Consider the following 18,089-nt stretch of genomic DNA (forward strand, 5'->3'; position numbering starts at 1 on the left):
ACTGGAGTTTTGAGACCATCACTGCTTTTCAGGTATACCAGTTCTCTGAAGGCTGAGCTCAGTATAACCAGCCTCACCACTGATTGGCACCTTTCAGTGTATTGTGCATAGAAAGAAAGCTGCCAATCAATGGCGAGCGTGAGGGTATACCGAGATTATGAAAATGGATCACTACATGGCAGCAGGTTTACTAGTCCTCTATTGATAATCTATTGCCGATAAAACTTTTATTAAAACTACAGCAGGCTGCCTAGTAAATGACACATCACTAGAATCAGGCTACATTAAGCTGTTGTCTCATTAGCTGATTATTTGGCCTAAACCTGATAATAGATTACCTTTAATACACCATCGATGAGCTGATCTGGCAAACAGACTATAGAAGCCTAGCAAAGGTGATGCAATTAAAGGGAACCAATCACCAGGATTTTTGTATATAACCTAAAGCCAGTGCTATACTGGTACTATCAGGCTGATTCTCTGCATACCTTTAGTGGTCAGCTCGGATGTATAAGTTTTGAAATCCAAGAAAATAAAGTTTCTAAATCATCAGCTTCTTGAGTGACAGCAGCTGAGGATCAGATAATATCTGGGGGGTATTCATAGTTATCACCTCCCCCTGTTAGAATTAGTAGAAGTATTATACAGTCAATTTACTTTTTCACTAGCAGAACCTGTGCTGAGGTCATACCCATGTGACCAGAAGGGGCAGGGCCACTGCCAACAGAAACATGTTGCTGTGAACTTTTGGAGTAAAAATGGCACTCACCAGTTCTTGCTGTGCAGGAGGTTCTTTATTCAAATGTGGTGGTTACATACGTGGGGCTGGCGGGGAGGGAGAAGACCACCCGACACATCAGACGACGGCCGTTTCGCACTTATTCTCAGTGCTTCACTTACTCTCAGTGAACCAACTGAAGCACTGAGAGTAAGTGCAAAACGGCCATCGTCTGACGTGTCGGGTGGTCCTTTCCCTCCCCGCCAGCCCCATGTATGTAACCACCACATTTGAATAAAGAACCTCCTGCACAGCAAGAACTGGTGAGTGCCATTTTTCCTTCAAAAGCTCATGTGAATATATTCTTTTCTGAAATGAGCACCCCAGAGCAGCACCGATGTTGGCCTGTCTGCTACGGACATTGATTTTTGCCTGCTGGCTAAGGACACTGAGTTTATAATAGGAGAACAAGTGTGTGAAGCAGTGCCCCAGATTCTACTCTAACTTTTTTGAAGAAACATGTTGCTTCCTGGTATCAGCTTTGTTAGCTGAGGTCCCGGCCCTTTTGGTCCCATGGGTATGTGTTACACGTCGTGGCTCTCTTGTTGCAAGGAATGAGGTGGTCCCCCATTCCTTGTCTGCCACGAGCCCTCCTGCTCAGCAGCGCCAAAGGTCTGAGAGACTGCACAGTCTGCAGGAGTTGCCTCCTCAGAGACACAGCAGAAGGGTGACACCTAGTGGTTCTTCCCTTGCAAGGAATGGAGCGGTCTCCCATCCCTTGCCTGCCACGAGCTCTCCTGCTCAGCATCACAGAGGCTCTGGGAGGTTGCGCAGTGTGCAAAGAATAGATGCTCAGGGAAGCAGCAAGACTTCTCATGTCTCTGCACATTGTGAAACCGGGGATCCCGCCTTTATGACCCAGAGGCAGGAAGATGAGCATGTGCTCCACATGACGTCTTCTGATTCGCTCACTGATATCACACGGCCCGATGTCGAGGCTGGTGATGTGCTGAATCCTGACTGGCTGGGCCAGGATGTCACGAATCCTGATTGGGTCACGCCCATCTCGCGCCCGCCCTTGGGTGGAGCTACACCTCCTTAAAAGCTCCCCCTGCCATCATGGCGGCGCGTGACCGTCCTTCTATGTTTGGATGTCTGGCAGCGTGCTGCCACGCCACTGCTCAGGCATTATTGTCTATTGTGGGCTTGGCCCTTTCTGCTTAGGCAGCACCTGGTTTGCAGCCCGTGTTCCTGCCTTGCTGCTCCGGCAGTATCTCCTTCAACAGGCCGTGTTCCTGTCCCAGGTGAGCTCCTCGAGTCTCCACCGGACTCACCTGGTTACTGAAAGCACACGTGCTTGGGCACCTCTGTGCTACCCTCGTGCCATATTCTGTAACTCCCGCTGGCACACGTGCGTAGGCACCTCTGTGCGTCCCCGTGCAAGAGGTACACCGATCGAGAAGCCCGCGTCATACAACCCTCAGGGGTTAGGGCGGACCGGTGTACATAGATCGTCTGTGACATTCCAGACGATCACTAGTAGCAACCCGCTCACTCTTTCCTGACCATAGCAGCGGTCCCTTACACCGCACAGTGGACCTTGACCGGCGGAAGCTGTCCGTTTTCCATCTTGGCACGCTTCCCTGGGTCCTCCTCGTAACAGGTATGACCTCAGCACAGGTCCTACAAGTCAAAAATTAAATTGATTGTATAATACTTATGCTAATTCTAACAGTGGGAGGGGATAACTATGAATACCCCCCAGATATTATCTGATACTCAGCTGCTGTCACTCAAGAAGCTGATGATTTTATAAACTTTACTTTCTTGGATTTCAAACATTTCAAACCCTATACATCCGAGCTGACCACTACAGGTATGTATAGAATCATACTGATAGTGCCAGTATAGCACTGGCATTAGGTTATATACGAAAGTCCTGGTGATTGGTTCCCTTTAAGTAATATCTTCTCCATCACTTCATCTGGCTACTTGTGACCTCTTATAAAATATGAGCAGGCAGAAAGGTGATGGATCTGCTTCATTATAGTTTTCAGCAGGTACATATGGAAGCTGTGCTGGCGCCTGGGGGCTACTCTGGCATCGGTCTCAGGGCAGGAGGCATTCTAGCTTTCAGTGCATTCTGGGAATTGTATTTTGCAGCTGTCAATGCATGCTGGGAATTATAGTTTTATCCTTCCATTTGTACAGTGTGGAATTTAGCATCATCATTGTGGAGGTCACATCCTACATTATGACTCACTATGCACAATTTCGCATTTCCATTGGGTTGCCGCTCGGTGCATGATTAATGTTCTTCTCCTTCTTAAAGGTTAATATTGTTTTTTATTTTGGTCAAATTGTCCCAGAGCCACCCTCCCTAAGCAAGCAATGGGGCAGCAGATTTCTTTAATTCAGCAAATCTGTTTCCTGCATAGTTGAGTAGATTTCTTATATTAACAGGGCTTCCATTGTCATTCTTCTTGTCTGTTATCCAAAGAGGAAAAGAGTGACTAGGAATGTTTCTCTTAAGAACATTTACAACTGACTGTGAATGGTTCCCCGGGGCATTGCTTCCATTAAGTTCTTTACAAAGAAATGTGATTTCCAAGAAAGCTCAGGTTTTGCAATATGAGCTGCTGGGGATGTATGTGACACAGTGTACCACCCATTGCCCTGGCACTGGACAGGTTAATGTCTCCATCGCAGTGAACTTGGTGTGGTCTGAGCTTTTCTATAGAATGAAATGATGACATTGTTTATCCATCTTATGGAAATACTATTTGTTTATTTGCTCGAATTTCTTCTATTTGATTTTTCAAGCTGCATTTTTAATTACCGTAATTCAGTAACAACTAGACATTGCCTAGAGAATCAGTAAATTATTTACTATGTTTGTATGAATAACATGGAAAAGAATGGTGTATTTTTAAATACAGTTTAGACAATAGAGTTAGTAGCACCACAAGATATAAATCAGTGCCATTATGTAGAATCACAAATGAGATATAGGGGTGCAAATAGTTCTGCTTTGCACTGATGAGGAGCAAGAAACCCCCAAAATAGCTGTACATGAATGAAGAGTCTGGTTTGGCTTTGTATCCTAAACCATGTTGTGATGCTCTTTCAAGGGTCGATATTGACCTATAGAATTTCTGCTCCCAATAGATGGCGCTAGAATCCTGATCTCTTCCTCTATACATTTTCTATTTCACGAGGATCATTACATTGCCATAAATGTCCCTTTGCCAGTTTAGTGGTCTCCTTAAGAGAAACTTTACTTTTAGACCACCCATCGAAGGATTCTCAACAAGTCACTTAGGCGGGCTTTACACGTTGCGACATCGCTTCCGAAATATCGTCGAGGTCAAGTCGTTAGTGACGCACATCCGGCGCCGGTAGCGACATCGCAACGTGTAAATCGTAGGTCCGACGATAAATGATCGCAAAAGCGTCGAAAGTCAGTGATCTGTGTAGTGATGTTCATTTCCATAATGTCAGTCCGACCGCAGGTACGATGTTGTTTGTCGTTCCTGCAGCTCCACACATCGCTGTGTGTAAATCCGCAGGAGTGACAAACATCTCCTTACCTGCGTTCACTGGCAATGCGGAAGGGAGAAGATGGGCAGGATGTTAGGTCCTGCTCATCTCTGCCCCTCCGCTTCTATTGGCCGGCCGATTAGTGACATCGCTGTGACGCCGAATGCACCTCCCCCTTGAGGGAGGGATTGTTCGGCAGTCACAGCGACGTCGCTGAGCAGGTATGTGCGTGTGAAGCAGCCGTAGCGATAATGTTCATTACGGCAGCAATCACCACATATCGCATGTGCGACGGGGACGAGTACTATCGTGCTCGGAATCGCTAGCCGATGCTAGCGATGTCGCAACGTGTAAAGCCCGCCTAAGTTTCCTACTTTCATGATGAGTGTGAAGAACACCTTAACTGCTATATAAAAATGGAGTCTTTGGAAAGATCGGGATGGGACAAACATGCAGAAATAGTGCAGTATAGTGAGGAACAAAGTAGGGGTGAGGATGATGGTAGTGTCACCTATTGGGGTTGCGTGAGGACACACATGTAGAAGCCTGATTTGCCATTTCTGCAGCTCTATAGCTTGAGAACAGTATTGTCCAGTTAGCAGTTTGGCAAAGCAGAGAATATCATGAAAAGGAGGAGATCTGGAGAGTGAAAGCAAGGGTTTTTTTCATTTCAACGTGTTTCAGTACCCACTGTTGACTTTATCAAGGTAAAAACACAAATGTGATTTTTTTTTTTTTACCTTGAGAAAGATGCCATTCTGGCGCCAATAGTGTTCGATTTAGCTTTGTGTCCTAACTCGATTGGCAAGGTCCTTTCAACAATTAATAATTACTTATGGGATTACTACTTCCAGTAGGTGGCACTAAAGACCCCATTCTCTTCCTTTGAAGATGCTGTGTGCATAAATGACAGATTCTCAGTCTAATAACTGTCTTGGTCTCAAGTTACTAGGCTCTGTGTAGCACTCGTATTGCTGATATGCCTGGATTTAATTCTTCCATGTCTTTATTGTATTATTTAAAAGTCTGGACATCTCTTTTATTGCTAGATGGGAAAGAGCAGGTTTTAGCGATAGTGGAAGTTGGCAATAGAAAATCATTTCCAATGCCCATGTCCCTACTATGGCTTCTCTACAACATCCTAGTTATATTGTAACTGTACCACACTTTTATATATAAACATTATAAGGTTTTGTTCAGATTCTATAAAAGAAATAAGGCAGTAGACTCCATAGTATGGCTGGCGCCTGACCGCATTGAATATGGATAAAATTCAGACTGCCATCACTATTTTTTGCTGATGATTAGAGACGAGCAAACCTAAATGGTATATTTATGGTTCATACCGGACACCGGATGTCTGGGGCTCGTACTCGAACACAAACTTTTAAAATAAGTTTGTGTCCAAGTTTGGCATTTGGATACTATTCGTATGCTAATAAACTTTGTTGAAAGGCTGCAGTGCAGCCAATCTTGCATGCGCAAGATGCCTATATCCTGCTGTGAACAAATTCAAAAGATAAAAAAAAATTATGTGGGTTCCCACCTATTTTTAATAACCAGCGCAGGTAAAGCAGAAAGCTGGGGGCGGCAGCCCTCATCTATCTGCTTTACCTAGTACTAGCTACCACTGAAAATAAGGCTAGGTTCACACTTCCGTCAATTTGTATCAGTCACAATCCGCGGCTCCGGTAAACAACGGAATCCGTTTGGCGGATTCCGTTGTTCCCATAGACTTGTATGAGCGGCGAATTGTGACTAATGATGCTGCGTTGCATCCTCCGCCCGACTGATCAGTCGTGGAACGACTGACCGTCGGGCGGCAGGAACGCAGAGTGTAACGTTTTTTGAGCAGCGCAATTCGTAGGATTTCGCTGCGCATGCTCTCTTTGGCTCCCTGCACACAAACCAGGGTACACATCGGGTTACTAAGCAATGCGCTTTGCTTAGTTACCCAATATTTACCCTGGCTACATGTGCAAGGAGTCAGCACTAAGCTGTGTACGCTGGTAACCAAGGTAAATATCGGGTAACCAAGGAAAGTGCTTTGCTTAGTTACCCGATATTTACCCTGGCTACGTGTGCAGGGAGCCCGACACTTCCCTGCTCGGCTCCGCCCCCTCCCACACTCAGCATGTACACCCACACACACACACACACACACTCACCTGTTCCCAGCTGTGAGCGATCGACTGATCACCCGGCGGCTGGCTGCTGTGAGCGATCGGCTGATCACCCGGCGGCCGGCTGCTGTGAGTGATCAGCTGATCGCTCTCATTAGCCGGCTGCCGGGAGATCATCTGTTCGCTCTCAAAAGCCGGCCAGCTATTGTGAACGATCAGCTGATCGCTCTCTCTTTTACAACGGAGTCCGATAATGAATTCTAATACTTGTCATCATTGTACAACGCATCAGTCACAAGCGTCAAGCAACGCATGTGACTGATTCAAAACGGAAATGTGAACCTAGCCTAAAAGTTAAACAGTACTGATAGTCATCCTACATATTGTGTAATGGCGACTTTTCCTACTAAATTTTGTTTATTTTTTATAGTATCATAGTATCATAGTAAACCTTAGTTTTTAAGGTTGAAGGGAGACTCTAAGTCCATCTAGTTCAACCCGTAGCCTAACATGTTGATCCAGAGGAAGGCAAAAAAAAAAACCCAATGTGGCAAACAAGTTCCAATGGGGAAAAAATGTCCTTCCTGACTCCACATCCGGCAATCAGACTAGTTCCCTGGATCAATACCCTGTCATAAAATCTAATATACATAACTGGTAATATTAAATTTTTCAAGAAAGGCGTCCAGGCTCTGCTTAAATGTTAGTAGGGAATCACTCATTACAACACCATGCGGCAGAGAGTTCCATAGTCTCACTGCTCGTACAGTAAAGAATCCTCGTCTGTGATTATGATTAAACCTTCTTTCCTCAAGACGTAGCGGATGCCCCCGTGTTCCAGTCGCAGGCCTAGGTGTAAAAAGATCTTTGGAAAGGTCTCTGTACTGTCCCCTCATATATTTATACATTGTGATTAGATCCCCCCTAAGCCTTCGTTTTTCCAAACTAAATAACCCCAAGTTTAATAACCTGTCTTGGTATTGCAGCCCACCCATTCCTCTAATAATCTTGGTCGCTCTTCTCTGCACCCTCTCCAGTTCAGCTATGTCCTTCTTATATATCGGTGACCAGAATTGTACACAGTATTCTAAGTGCGGTCGCACTAGTGACTTGTACAGAGGTAGAACTATATTTTTTTCATGAACACTTATACCTCTTTTAATACATCCCATTATTTTATTAGCCCTGACAGCAGCTGCCTGACACTGTCCACTAAAGTGAAGTTTACCATCCACCCACACACCCAAGTCTTTTTCTGTGTCTGTTTTACCCAGTGTTCTACAATTAAGTACATAATCATAAATGTTATTTCCTCTACCCAAGTGCATGACCTTACATTTATCTACATTAAACTTCAATTGCCACTTCTCAGCCCAATCCTCCAATTTACATAAATCTCCCTGTAATATAAAATTATCCTCCTCTGTATTGATTACCCTGCAGAGTTTAGTATCATCTGCAAATATTGAAATTCTACTCCGCATGCCCCCAACAAGGTCATTTATAAATATGTTGAAAAGAAGCGGGCCCAATACTGACCCCTGTGGTACCCCACTATGAACTGAGACCCAGTCCGAGTACGTACCATTAATAACCACCCTTTGTTTCCTATCACTGAGCCAGTTTTTAACCCAGTTACACATATTTTCCCCTATCCCCATTATTTTCATTTTATGTACCAACCTTTTGTGTGGCACCGTATCAAAAGCTTTTGAAAAGTCCATATACACAACATCCACTGCATTTCCCTGGTCCAGACTTGAACTTACCTCTTCATAGAAGCCGATCAAATTAGTTTGACAGGATCGATCCCTCATAAACCCATGTTGATACTCTGTCATAAGGTTATTTTTCTTGAGATACTCCAGTATAGCATCTCTCAAGAAACCCTCAAGGATTTTACCAACCGTAGAGGTTAAACTTACCGGCCTATAATTTCCCGGCTCAGTTTTCGTCCCCTTTTTGAATATTGGCACCACATTTGCTATGCGCCAGTCCTGCGGTACCGACCCTGTTATTAAGGAATCTGAGAAGATTAAAAATAATGGTCTATCTATCACAGAACTCAATTCCTGTAGTACTCTGGGGTGTATGCCATCCGGGCCCGGAGATTTGTCAACCTTAGTGATTTCGAGGCGGCGGCGTACTTCCTGCTGGGTTAAGCAAGTCATATTCAAGGGTGAGTTTATGGTATCACTGGTCATGTCATCTGCCATGGCATTTTCTTGTATAAAAACCGTAGAAAAAAAGTCATTCAGCAGGTTGGCTTTACCCTCATCCCCTTCCACCATTTCACCAAGACTATTTTTAAGGGGGCCAACACTATCGCTTTTCAGTTTTTTACTGTTTATGTAGTTAAAGAATATTTTAGGATTATTTTTACTTTCTCTCGCAATGAGTCTCTCTGTCTCAAACTTAGCTAACTTAATTTGCTTTTTACATATTTTATTTAATATTCTATAATTATATAATGCCTCATCACTACCTACCCTCTTTAATTCTTTTAAGGTTTTCTGTTTTTCTTTTATTGCTTCCCTTACAGCTCTATTTAGCCATAGGGGTTTCCTCCTATTTCTAGCATGTTTGTTCCCATAGGGTATATTTTCTGCACAAGCCCTATTCAGGATGCTCATAAAAGTCTCCCATTTGCTTTGTGTACTTTTATTACTTAGTACATCATCCCAGTTTATTGCACTAAGATCATCTCTCAACCGTTTAAAATTTGCTTTCCTGAAGTTTAGTGTCCTTGTAGACCCTCTACTAGACATCTTACTAAAGAATACATGAAAACTTATTATTTTGTGATCACTATTCCCCAAGTAACCCCCAAGTTGTATATTTGATATGCGGTCTGGCCTATTGGTTAGTACAAGGTCTAGTAGTGCTCCCCCTCTTGTGGGGTCCTGTACCATTTGTGAAAGGTAATTATCTTTCATTGTTATCAAAAATCTATTTCCTTTGCTGGAACTGCAAGTTTCTGTTCCCCAATTTATATCAGGATAGTTAAAGTCCCCCATAATAATTACCTCTCCGAGACTCGCTGCTTTATCAATTTGCTTTATGAGGAGATTCTCTACCTCTTCCATAATATTCGGCGTCTTATAACACACCCCTATCAGTATTTTATTATTCATTCTCCCCCCCCTTATCTCCACCCATAGGGACTCTACATTCTCAGTACCCTCACATATGTTGTCACGCAGGATGGGTTTTAAGGATGATTTTACATATAGACACACACCTCCCCCTCGCTTATTTGTACGGTCATTCCTGAATAGGCTATAACCCTGTAAATTAACAGCCCAGTCATAGCTCTCATCCAGCCATGTCTCTGATATCCCCACTATATCATAATTTTCTTCCAACAATATTAATTCTAATTCCTCCACCTTATTTGTGAGGCTTCAGGCATTAGTGTACATGCACGTTACGTATGACTCTGTACCTGTATTCCTGCTTACTGTATTAACTGTCCTAACCCTTCCCCCCGTACCACCCCCAATTTCATTACTTGTGCCCTGGTCACTATCTGCACTACATTCCCCTTCTATAAAGTGAATACCCTCGCCCCCCATTCCTAGTTTAAACACTCCTCCAACCTTCTAGCCATTTTCTGCCCCAGCAGAGCTGCACCTTCCCCATTAAGATGCAGCCCATCCCTAGCATAGAATCTGTAGCCAACTGAAAAGTCGGCCCAATTCTCCAGGAACCCAAAACCCTCTTTCCTACACAAATTCCTGAGCCACCTGTTAACCTCCCTGATCTCTCTTTGCCTCTCTGGTGTGGCTCGTGGCACAGGTAGTATTTCCGAAAATAACACCTTTGAGGTTCATGCTTTAAGCTTACAACCTAATTCCCTGAAATCATCTTTAAGGACCTTCCACCTACCTCTAACTTTGTCATTTGTGCCAATGTGTACAATGACCGCTGGGTCCTCCCCAGCCCCTCCCAGTAATCTGTCAACCCGATCAGCGATGTGCCGAACTCGAGCGCCAGGAAGACAACACACTGTTCGGCGATCCCTGTCTTTGTGACATATTGCCCTATCTGTCCCCCTAATAATTGAGTCCCCCACTACCAGTACCTGTCTTGCCTGCCCTGCACTCCTATTCCCCCCCTTACTGGAGCAGACACTCCTCTGGCGTTCAGACGTCATGCCTTGCTGCAGCAATGCTACCCCTGTAATGACATCCCCCTCATCTGCCAAGTTTGCAAACCTATTGGGGTGTGTCAGTTCAGGACTAGCCTTCCTAGCACTTTTCCCTTTACCCCCCTTTCTAACTGTCACCCAGCTACCTACCTCACCGTCCTGCCGCTCCCTACTACGATCCTCCCCCACATCTGACCCAGCAAGCTGCTGCTCAGTGAGCAGCACACTCCTTTCCATATTGCTAATGCATCTCAGAGTTGCCAGCTGCTCATTTAGATCCAGTATCTGGGCTTCCAAATGTGCCACTTGCTCACATCTCGAACAACAGTATGCACCCTCGAACGGCAATAGGATTGATTGGTCTTGTCTGTTTTTTGCAGACTTTACCTGTCTCTTTAAGTACATATCTCTTGTAGAGAAACATGGGTAATCCATCTTGATCCAGGCTCATGCAAACAGTGAGTCAATGTATGGTCCCTGAAAACAGTAATTGGGGTTGAATCCTAACATTGTGTTAAGCGCTTAATCTGAATCGATACAATCCTGTTGCTTTGTAGATACATATAAATCAAGTATTTTAGACTCTAAACACATTGTTTTCCCCTTTTTTATAACAGTTGCAGCAGGAGTTACTGGCAATGAAACAACAACAGGAAATCCTAGAAAGGGAGAAGGAACACAAACTGGAGCAACAGAGACAGGAACAGGAAGCAGAAAGGCACCGGCGAGAACAGCAACTTCTGCACCCGCGGAACAAGGATAGAGGCAAAGAGAGTAAGTACCGTCATGTTCAGTCACCTTCATAAAAGTAATACTCTGATATAAAAACCACAAATACCCGAATCACAGAGCCTGATGTGTAAATATGAGTGCTTAAAAATGAATATATATTGCAGCCCTCGAAAATTTAGAAAAAACAGCAGCCAACCAATCACAGGGCAGTTTTTACTTTAGCAAAGCTAATGCATTCAAAGGTAAGTTTTGATTGGTTGCTCAAAATGACCATATCTTGGGCTTTATAAATAAACAAATGTTCCAAAGAAAAGTACTGATATCACCTACAGCAAACAATTAGATGACTCTTTTCATTTTGATGAATGAAGATTGGATTTGATTGGTTGCTGTATATGATTGAAAATAATACACTAGAGACAGAAAAAAATGCTTAAAAAATCAAATTTATGAAATTACCAAAATCAGTGACATCATCAGCACTGATGACATACTTTGTAGTACTCCTTTATTTCCTGTAGATGTCACTTCCGCTATACAGTTGGTTTCCATCAGAAGGAAATGGGAAACAAACATTGTCTCTGGTGGATATCTAGAGTGACCAATTCTTTCTATTGTCCATGAGTGGACATCAGAAATAATGTATATATTATACACATGTGGACATGAACTAAATATAGCACCACAAGACCAGAATGTTGAGTAATGGTGTAGTATATTTCCAGTACACTGCTAATACGCTCTGTCATTTATACTTGATGTTTTCCATTTCACTTTGAAATCAGATTGTCACAAAGATCAGCAGAAATAAAATTCATAAAGCCATTTTACAGTTTCACAACTGGTTAAATTTCCCATAAAATCACATTCTTCTTTCATTGTGAACCTAACTGGCAAATATTAAATTATTGTAAAATAGTGTCTCCTATGGATTAAGAGGCGATGTCTCATCTTCTTAATCGCATACAATGGCAAAATGCTTGTAAAAGTAAGCAAACTTTGAAACTTACAAATTTCTTATAAAAATAATCCCTTCAATTTCTCCAGTTCTCTCGAGAAGAAACAGATTTGTAATATTTTTCCCAGTCTATCAGAGGTGGACAGTCTCCTATGCAGAAAGAGGGCTCTTTTCTATACAGCTTGCAAGTGTTGCTCTAAAGCAGGGGTCTCAAACTCGGCTGGGTGTATGGACCGCACAGAGGAAAAAACATAATTTGGGGGGCCGCATTCTTTGCAGGACAAAGTGACATTTGTATTGGTACCATATATACCGTATATGCCGGCGTATAAGACGACTGGGCGTATAAGACGACCCCCAACTTCCAACGGAGGTGAGGGGCCGGGCAGCAGATTGGGGGGAGCGGTGGCACTGTGGCAGATGGAGGGCGGCGGCGGCAGCGGATCGGGAGGTGTGGGGGTGAGGGTGCGGGCAGGAGATCGGGGAGACAGGTGGCAGATCGCGGAGGGCAGCGGCGGATCGGGACGCTTTTCGTACAGTGCAATGGCAGCGCGGCAACTTCCGGGTCCCATGCTCCGGTCTCATAACAGCATGGGACCGGAGCTTGTCGCCCTCCCATTGCACTGTGTACAGTCACTCACTGTGCTCAGTGTGCTGGCGTGCTGCAGGGACAAGTGAAGCTGATGGGGGCGGTCACCGGCAACAGGTCCACTGTGATTGGAGAAATCGGTCACAAGGCCGATCTCTCCAATCAGAGCATTGGAGCTGGGGGAGGGTGATCCAGTGAGGTCACCCAGCTCCAGCCAATGGCCAGTGCTACAGCTGCACTGGCCAGGGCTGGATTTCAATGTTTCAGTCATTTTAAATGGCTGGAACATTACAGTGGCTGTGATTGGTTGAGCGGCGTTCGTCAGCCAATCACAGCCTCCGTAGGTCCGGGGAGGAGGCACCACCCCTCCTAAGGTCAGGAACAGGTCCCCTCCTCCCCGAATCTGCGGTTTTTGTTAACATATTGCAGTCACCGCTGTATATCCGGCGTATAAGACGACCCCCCACTGTAGCCATTATTTTAAGGGGGTAAAAAGTCGTCTTATACGCCAGTATATACGGTAATATAATTTTTTTTTACACACCTTTGGATACTGATTTTAACCCCTTCAGCCCCGGGGCACTTTCCGTTTTTGCGTTTTTGTTTTTTGCTCCCCTTCTTCCGAGAGCCGTAACTTTTTTATTTTTCCGTCAATCTTGCCATATGAGGGCTTGTTTTTTGCGGGACAAGTTGTACTTTTAAATGAAACCATAAGTTTTACCATATGGTGTACTGGAAAGCAGCAAAAAAATTCCAAGTGTGGAAAAATTGCAAAAAAAGTGTGATGGCACAATAGTTTTTGGGATGTTTTATTCACGGTGTTCACTATATGGTAAAACTGATGTGTGGGTATGATACCTGAGGTCGGTGCGAGTTTGTAGACACCAAACATGTATAGGTTTACTTGTATCTAAGGGGTTAAAAAAAATTCACAAGTTTGTCCAATAAAAGTGGCGCACGTTTTGCGCCATTTTCCAAAACACGTAGCGTTCTTATTTTTTGGGATCTAAGGCTCAGTGACGGCTTATTTTTTGCGTCTCGAGCTGATGTTTCTAATGGTAGCATTTTTGCCCAGATGCTACGTTTTGATCGCCTGTTATTGCATTTTGCGTAAAACTTGCGGCGACCAAAAAACGTAATTTTGGCGTTTGGAATTTTTTTGCCACTACGCCGTTTACCAATCAGATTAATTGATTTTATATTTTGATAGATCGGGCATTTCTGAACGCGGCGATACCAAATATGTGTATATTTATTTATTTTTTAACCCTTTAATTTTCAATGGGGGGAAAGGGGGGTGATTTGAACTTTTAGGTTTTTTGGTTTTTTTTTAATTTTTTAAAACTTTTTTTTACTTTTTTTATTTTATTTTACTAGTCCCCCTAGGGGGCTATAGCGATCAGCAATCCGATTGCTGATCGCTATCTGCTGATCACAGCTATACCGCTGTAATCAGCAGATTCAGTCACTTTCTTTCTTCCTCTGCTCCGTTCCGAGGAAGAATGAAAGTGAAACTTCTTAGCACCAGGCGTCATCACATGACCCTGTGCTACGATGGCAACCACCGAACGTCACGTGATCACTCACGTGACGTCCGGAGGGGGCGGCGGTAAGAAAAAAAGATGGCCGCGCGCATATAGATCTCGCTGCCAGACTTTGGCAGCGAGATCTAAGGGGTTAATGTTTCGGGTGGAATGCGATTCCACTCGGAACATGTAGGCACACATGTCAGCTGTTGAAAACAGCTGATATGTGTGCCGATCCACGCCGCCTGCCCGCGGCAGGGGGCGGGGATTACCGGGACACGATCCATGACGGAAAGATCCGTCCATGGTCGTGAAGGGGTTAAACATTTTCACTTGCTTATTATAACAAATCTGCACATTCTTTGTTTAAATATATAAAAAAAAAATATTTTTTTTTACATTTTATTCCTTTCTTGTAACTAATAGTGTTACAATTAGCACTATATAGAAATTTTGACCAACATCTTTTAGTAATGTTCCCCATCTTGTTCTAATGTGCCCATCCTTGTCCCCTTGTAGTATTGTGCCCCATCCTAGTCTCCATCCTACAGTAATGTGCTCATCCTTGTCCCCATCCTAAAGTAATTTTCCCCATCCTTGTCCCCATCTTGTAGTAATGTGCCTCATCCTTGTCCCCATGTTATAGTAATGTGCCCATCCTTATCTCCATCCTATAGTAATGTCCCCAGCCTTGTCCCCATCTTATCGCAATGTGCCCATCCTGTACTAATGTGTTTATCCTTGTCCCCAATCTATAGTATTGTGTCCATCCTTGTCCCCCATCTTATAGTAATGTTCTCCATCCTTGTCCCCTTGTAGCAATGTCTCCATCCTATAGTACTGTCCCAATCTATAGTAATGTCCCCAATCTATAGTAATGTCCCCAATCTATAGTAATGTGCCAACCTTGTCCTGATCCTATAGTAATGTCCCCAGCCTTATCCCTATCCTATAGTAATGTCCCCAGCCTTATCCCTATCCTATAGTAATGTTTCCCATCCTTGTCCCCTTGTAATAATGTCCCTATCCTATAGTAATGTGCCCATCCTAGTCCCTATCCTATAGTACTGTGCCCATCCTAGTCCCCATCCTATAGTAATGTGCCCATCCTAGTCTCCAGTACTGTCCACTACTCGCATATTCATTACAAGTAGCGGGTGCAATGCAAGTCAGTGGGAAATACTCGCTAAGTAGTGAGTAATCCGAAAGCCATACTTTTCGTGTGAGTAGCGAATAGTACGGCTTTCGAGTTACTCGCTACTTAGCGAGTATTTCCCATTGACTTACATTGCACCCGCTACTCGGAACGAATATGTGAGTAACGGACAGTACTCGCTAACAGCATAGCGAGAGTGAATGTTTAACTACTCACTCAACACTATTGGCGATATCATTGAAATTATGACGGTGGGGGAATTTTGGGAGCTTATTATTAATAATAATAATAATAATAATAATAATAATAATTATTATGGGCCCCACAGTGGCCATGTATTCTGCTGCTATGGGTGCTGCGCCCCTGAATAGTCCTGCCCAGGGCTGTCTTGAAGTCGTAATCAAAACCAAACAAGAATTAACCCCATAGCTCCTTGATTTAGCTGTATTGAAAGTTTCTGTAATTAAAGAGGACTGTCTATGTCATGAGTTGCCTGTAACAAGTGTGGCCGAAGCAGAAACAGAGGGGACAGGAACTGGCACAGATATTACAGTCTGGAGCTCAGGATGCCATATTGCTAGCTGTAGGGTCAAGACGAGACATATCAAAGGTTTGCGTGATACCGATTGATTTCATAATACCCTTCAAATGTACATATCACCACAAGAGACATCAGAGACCTCTTATGATCATTATGTTTGAACTTGACCTTTAATCTACAGAAAAGTCTTAAAAGGGTTATCCCATTTCTGGAAGAAAAAAAAAACCACCAAAAGTATATACTACAAAACAAAATAAACTGAAACATAACTCACCTCTACTATTCCTCACCCCTCACTGATTCCACTCTAAAGCAATTATCCCACCAATCTTTGTTTACACGTGGCAAAGCTAATGACTACTGCATCCAATCAGTAGCCATAGTGCTCATGTGCCATAATAATATTATTTATTCATTTATTTGCGCTATTAATTCCATAGCGCCTTACATACATCAGCAACACTGTCCCCATTGGGGCTCACAATCTAAGGTCCCTATCTGTATGTCTTTGTAGTGTGGGAGGAAACCTGAGGAAACCCACACAAACACAAGGAGAACATAAAATCTCCTTGCAGATGTTGTCCTTGGTGGGATTTGAACCCAGGACCCCAGCGCTGCAAGACTGCAGTGCTAACCACTGAGCCACCGTGCTGCCCATAACTTCCTGGAATGGAGCCCAACACAGAGCCAGTAAGGCAGTCATTGATTGGCTGCAGTGGTCACATGATGGCCATATGTAAACAAAGTACTACTTGATCGGCAGGGGATAAGTGAGATGAGCACTATTTCTGTCTGTTTTACAGCATGTGCTGCTGTGTCTTGCTTGTTTTTGCTTTAATTGTTTTTTTTCCATATAGAAATGCAACAACCCCTTTAAGATACACAATTGCCTTGTAATGTGAGATGTCTACGTTATCAGGATAAACTCAGATCTGCATTTGGCAGAAGAGCAGCCATTTCCCCTAGCGGAAAGTATACAATTTGTAAAATCTGAGTCATCGTGATCACTGTGAACAGGGAAATCAATGAACGTAAAGGGAGACAAAGAGGGTTTGCATAACTTTTCTCTAAATTTGATTCATAAAATCCCCACAGTAGAGTAAAACTCATTTATTGTTGTTTTTGGCCCAAATAAGAAGACGTAGATAATCTTAGCACCATTGGACACTTCCTTAGACCCTTATTCTACTGCTTCCTCGCATCATTTATATTTTTAGATGTTCTTTGAGTAGGATGTTACTGGTTTCTTTAGACACAACAAACATTTTCAGTATCTTTTCAGAAACCTTGAACATTTTTAGAGGTTAACAAATATTTGCAGGATGTTTCGATGAGGAGGAACCAAAAAGATCTGAAGCTATTTTTGACCTATCAGTGTTGTATGTGCTTGCTCACTAGAGGGAGACAAATACAAGCAGTTTTCCTTGAAGATGAACATATCTTCTATCTAGTACAATGGAAGACATCATTGATGCTGTGCATGTGTACTTTTGTTCTAAACATATGCAGTTTTATGCATTTAATGAATTGTTTAATTCTTAGTATATTATTTATTTTCATTTACATGATTTATATTATGTACATTTGTAAAGAAAGCCAAGACTGTATTACTATTTCCGTTTTTTTATGTGTTAAGTCTCTGACCATTTAAATGTAGTTGAATGATTAATTTAGTGCATGGCGTGATATAAATTTAGAGCATCAGTACATGTGCCACATTGCACCAGAGCTCTGTCAAACTTCACAGTCTTAATGTAGAACGAATATGTTGTGGTATAACATTTTCCATTTTTTTCTGCCAAAAACTGACTTTGAACTTTAAAAGAATGTTTTGAAAAGTTTGATGTTTAGATACCAACATGTCAAGCATGGAGCAAACAACTCTAATCAATTTCTTCAAATAGGTTTTCTCCATAGGGATTATACTGGCCATATACTGCCTCTTATTTCTGCCTTACCAGTTATGTAGTATAAGGTCAATACAGAGAATATAAAGGCTGTAAACGATGTGAACGGAAAGGATTGCCTGCATACTGTGTCGCTGACTACACAAGTG

The 18,089-nt window shown here is 43.1% G+C and overlaps 1 protein-coding gene across 3 annotated transcripts in view; it reads left to right on the plus strand.

Moving 5' to 3' along the window:
• HDAC9 (histone deacetylase 9) overlaps positions 1-18,089 on the plus strand; it is a 980,770-nt gene that overhangs the window by 825,341 nt on the left and 137,340 nt on the right. For all 3 annotated transcript variants that reach the window (XM_075315376.1, XM_075315378.1, XM_075315377.1), the window contains one exon: positions 11,149-11,305. In XM_075315376.1, coding sequence (XP_075171491.1) covers positions 11,149-11,305 — 157 coding nt within the window. The remainder of the gene's footprint in view (positions 1-11,148; positions 11,306-18,089) is intronic.

This window comes from Anomaloglossus baeobatrachus, chromosome 6 (assembly GCF_048569485.1).
Source record: "Anomaloglossus baeobatrachus isolate aAnoBae1 chromosome 6, aAnoBae1.hap1, whole genome shotgun sequence".
Lineage (NCBI taxonomy): Eukaryota > Metazoa > Chordata > Amphibia > Anura > Aromobatidae > Anomaloglossus > Anomaloglossus baeobatrachus.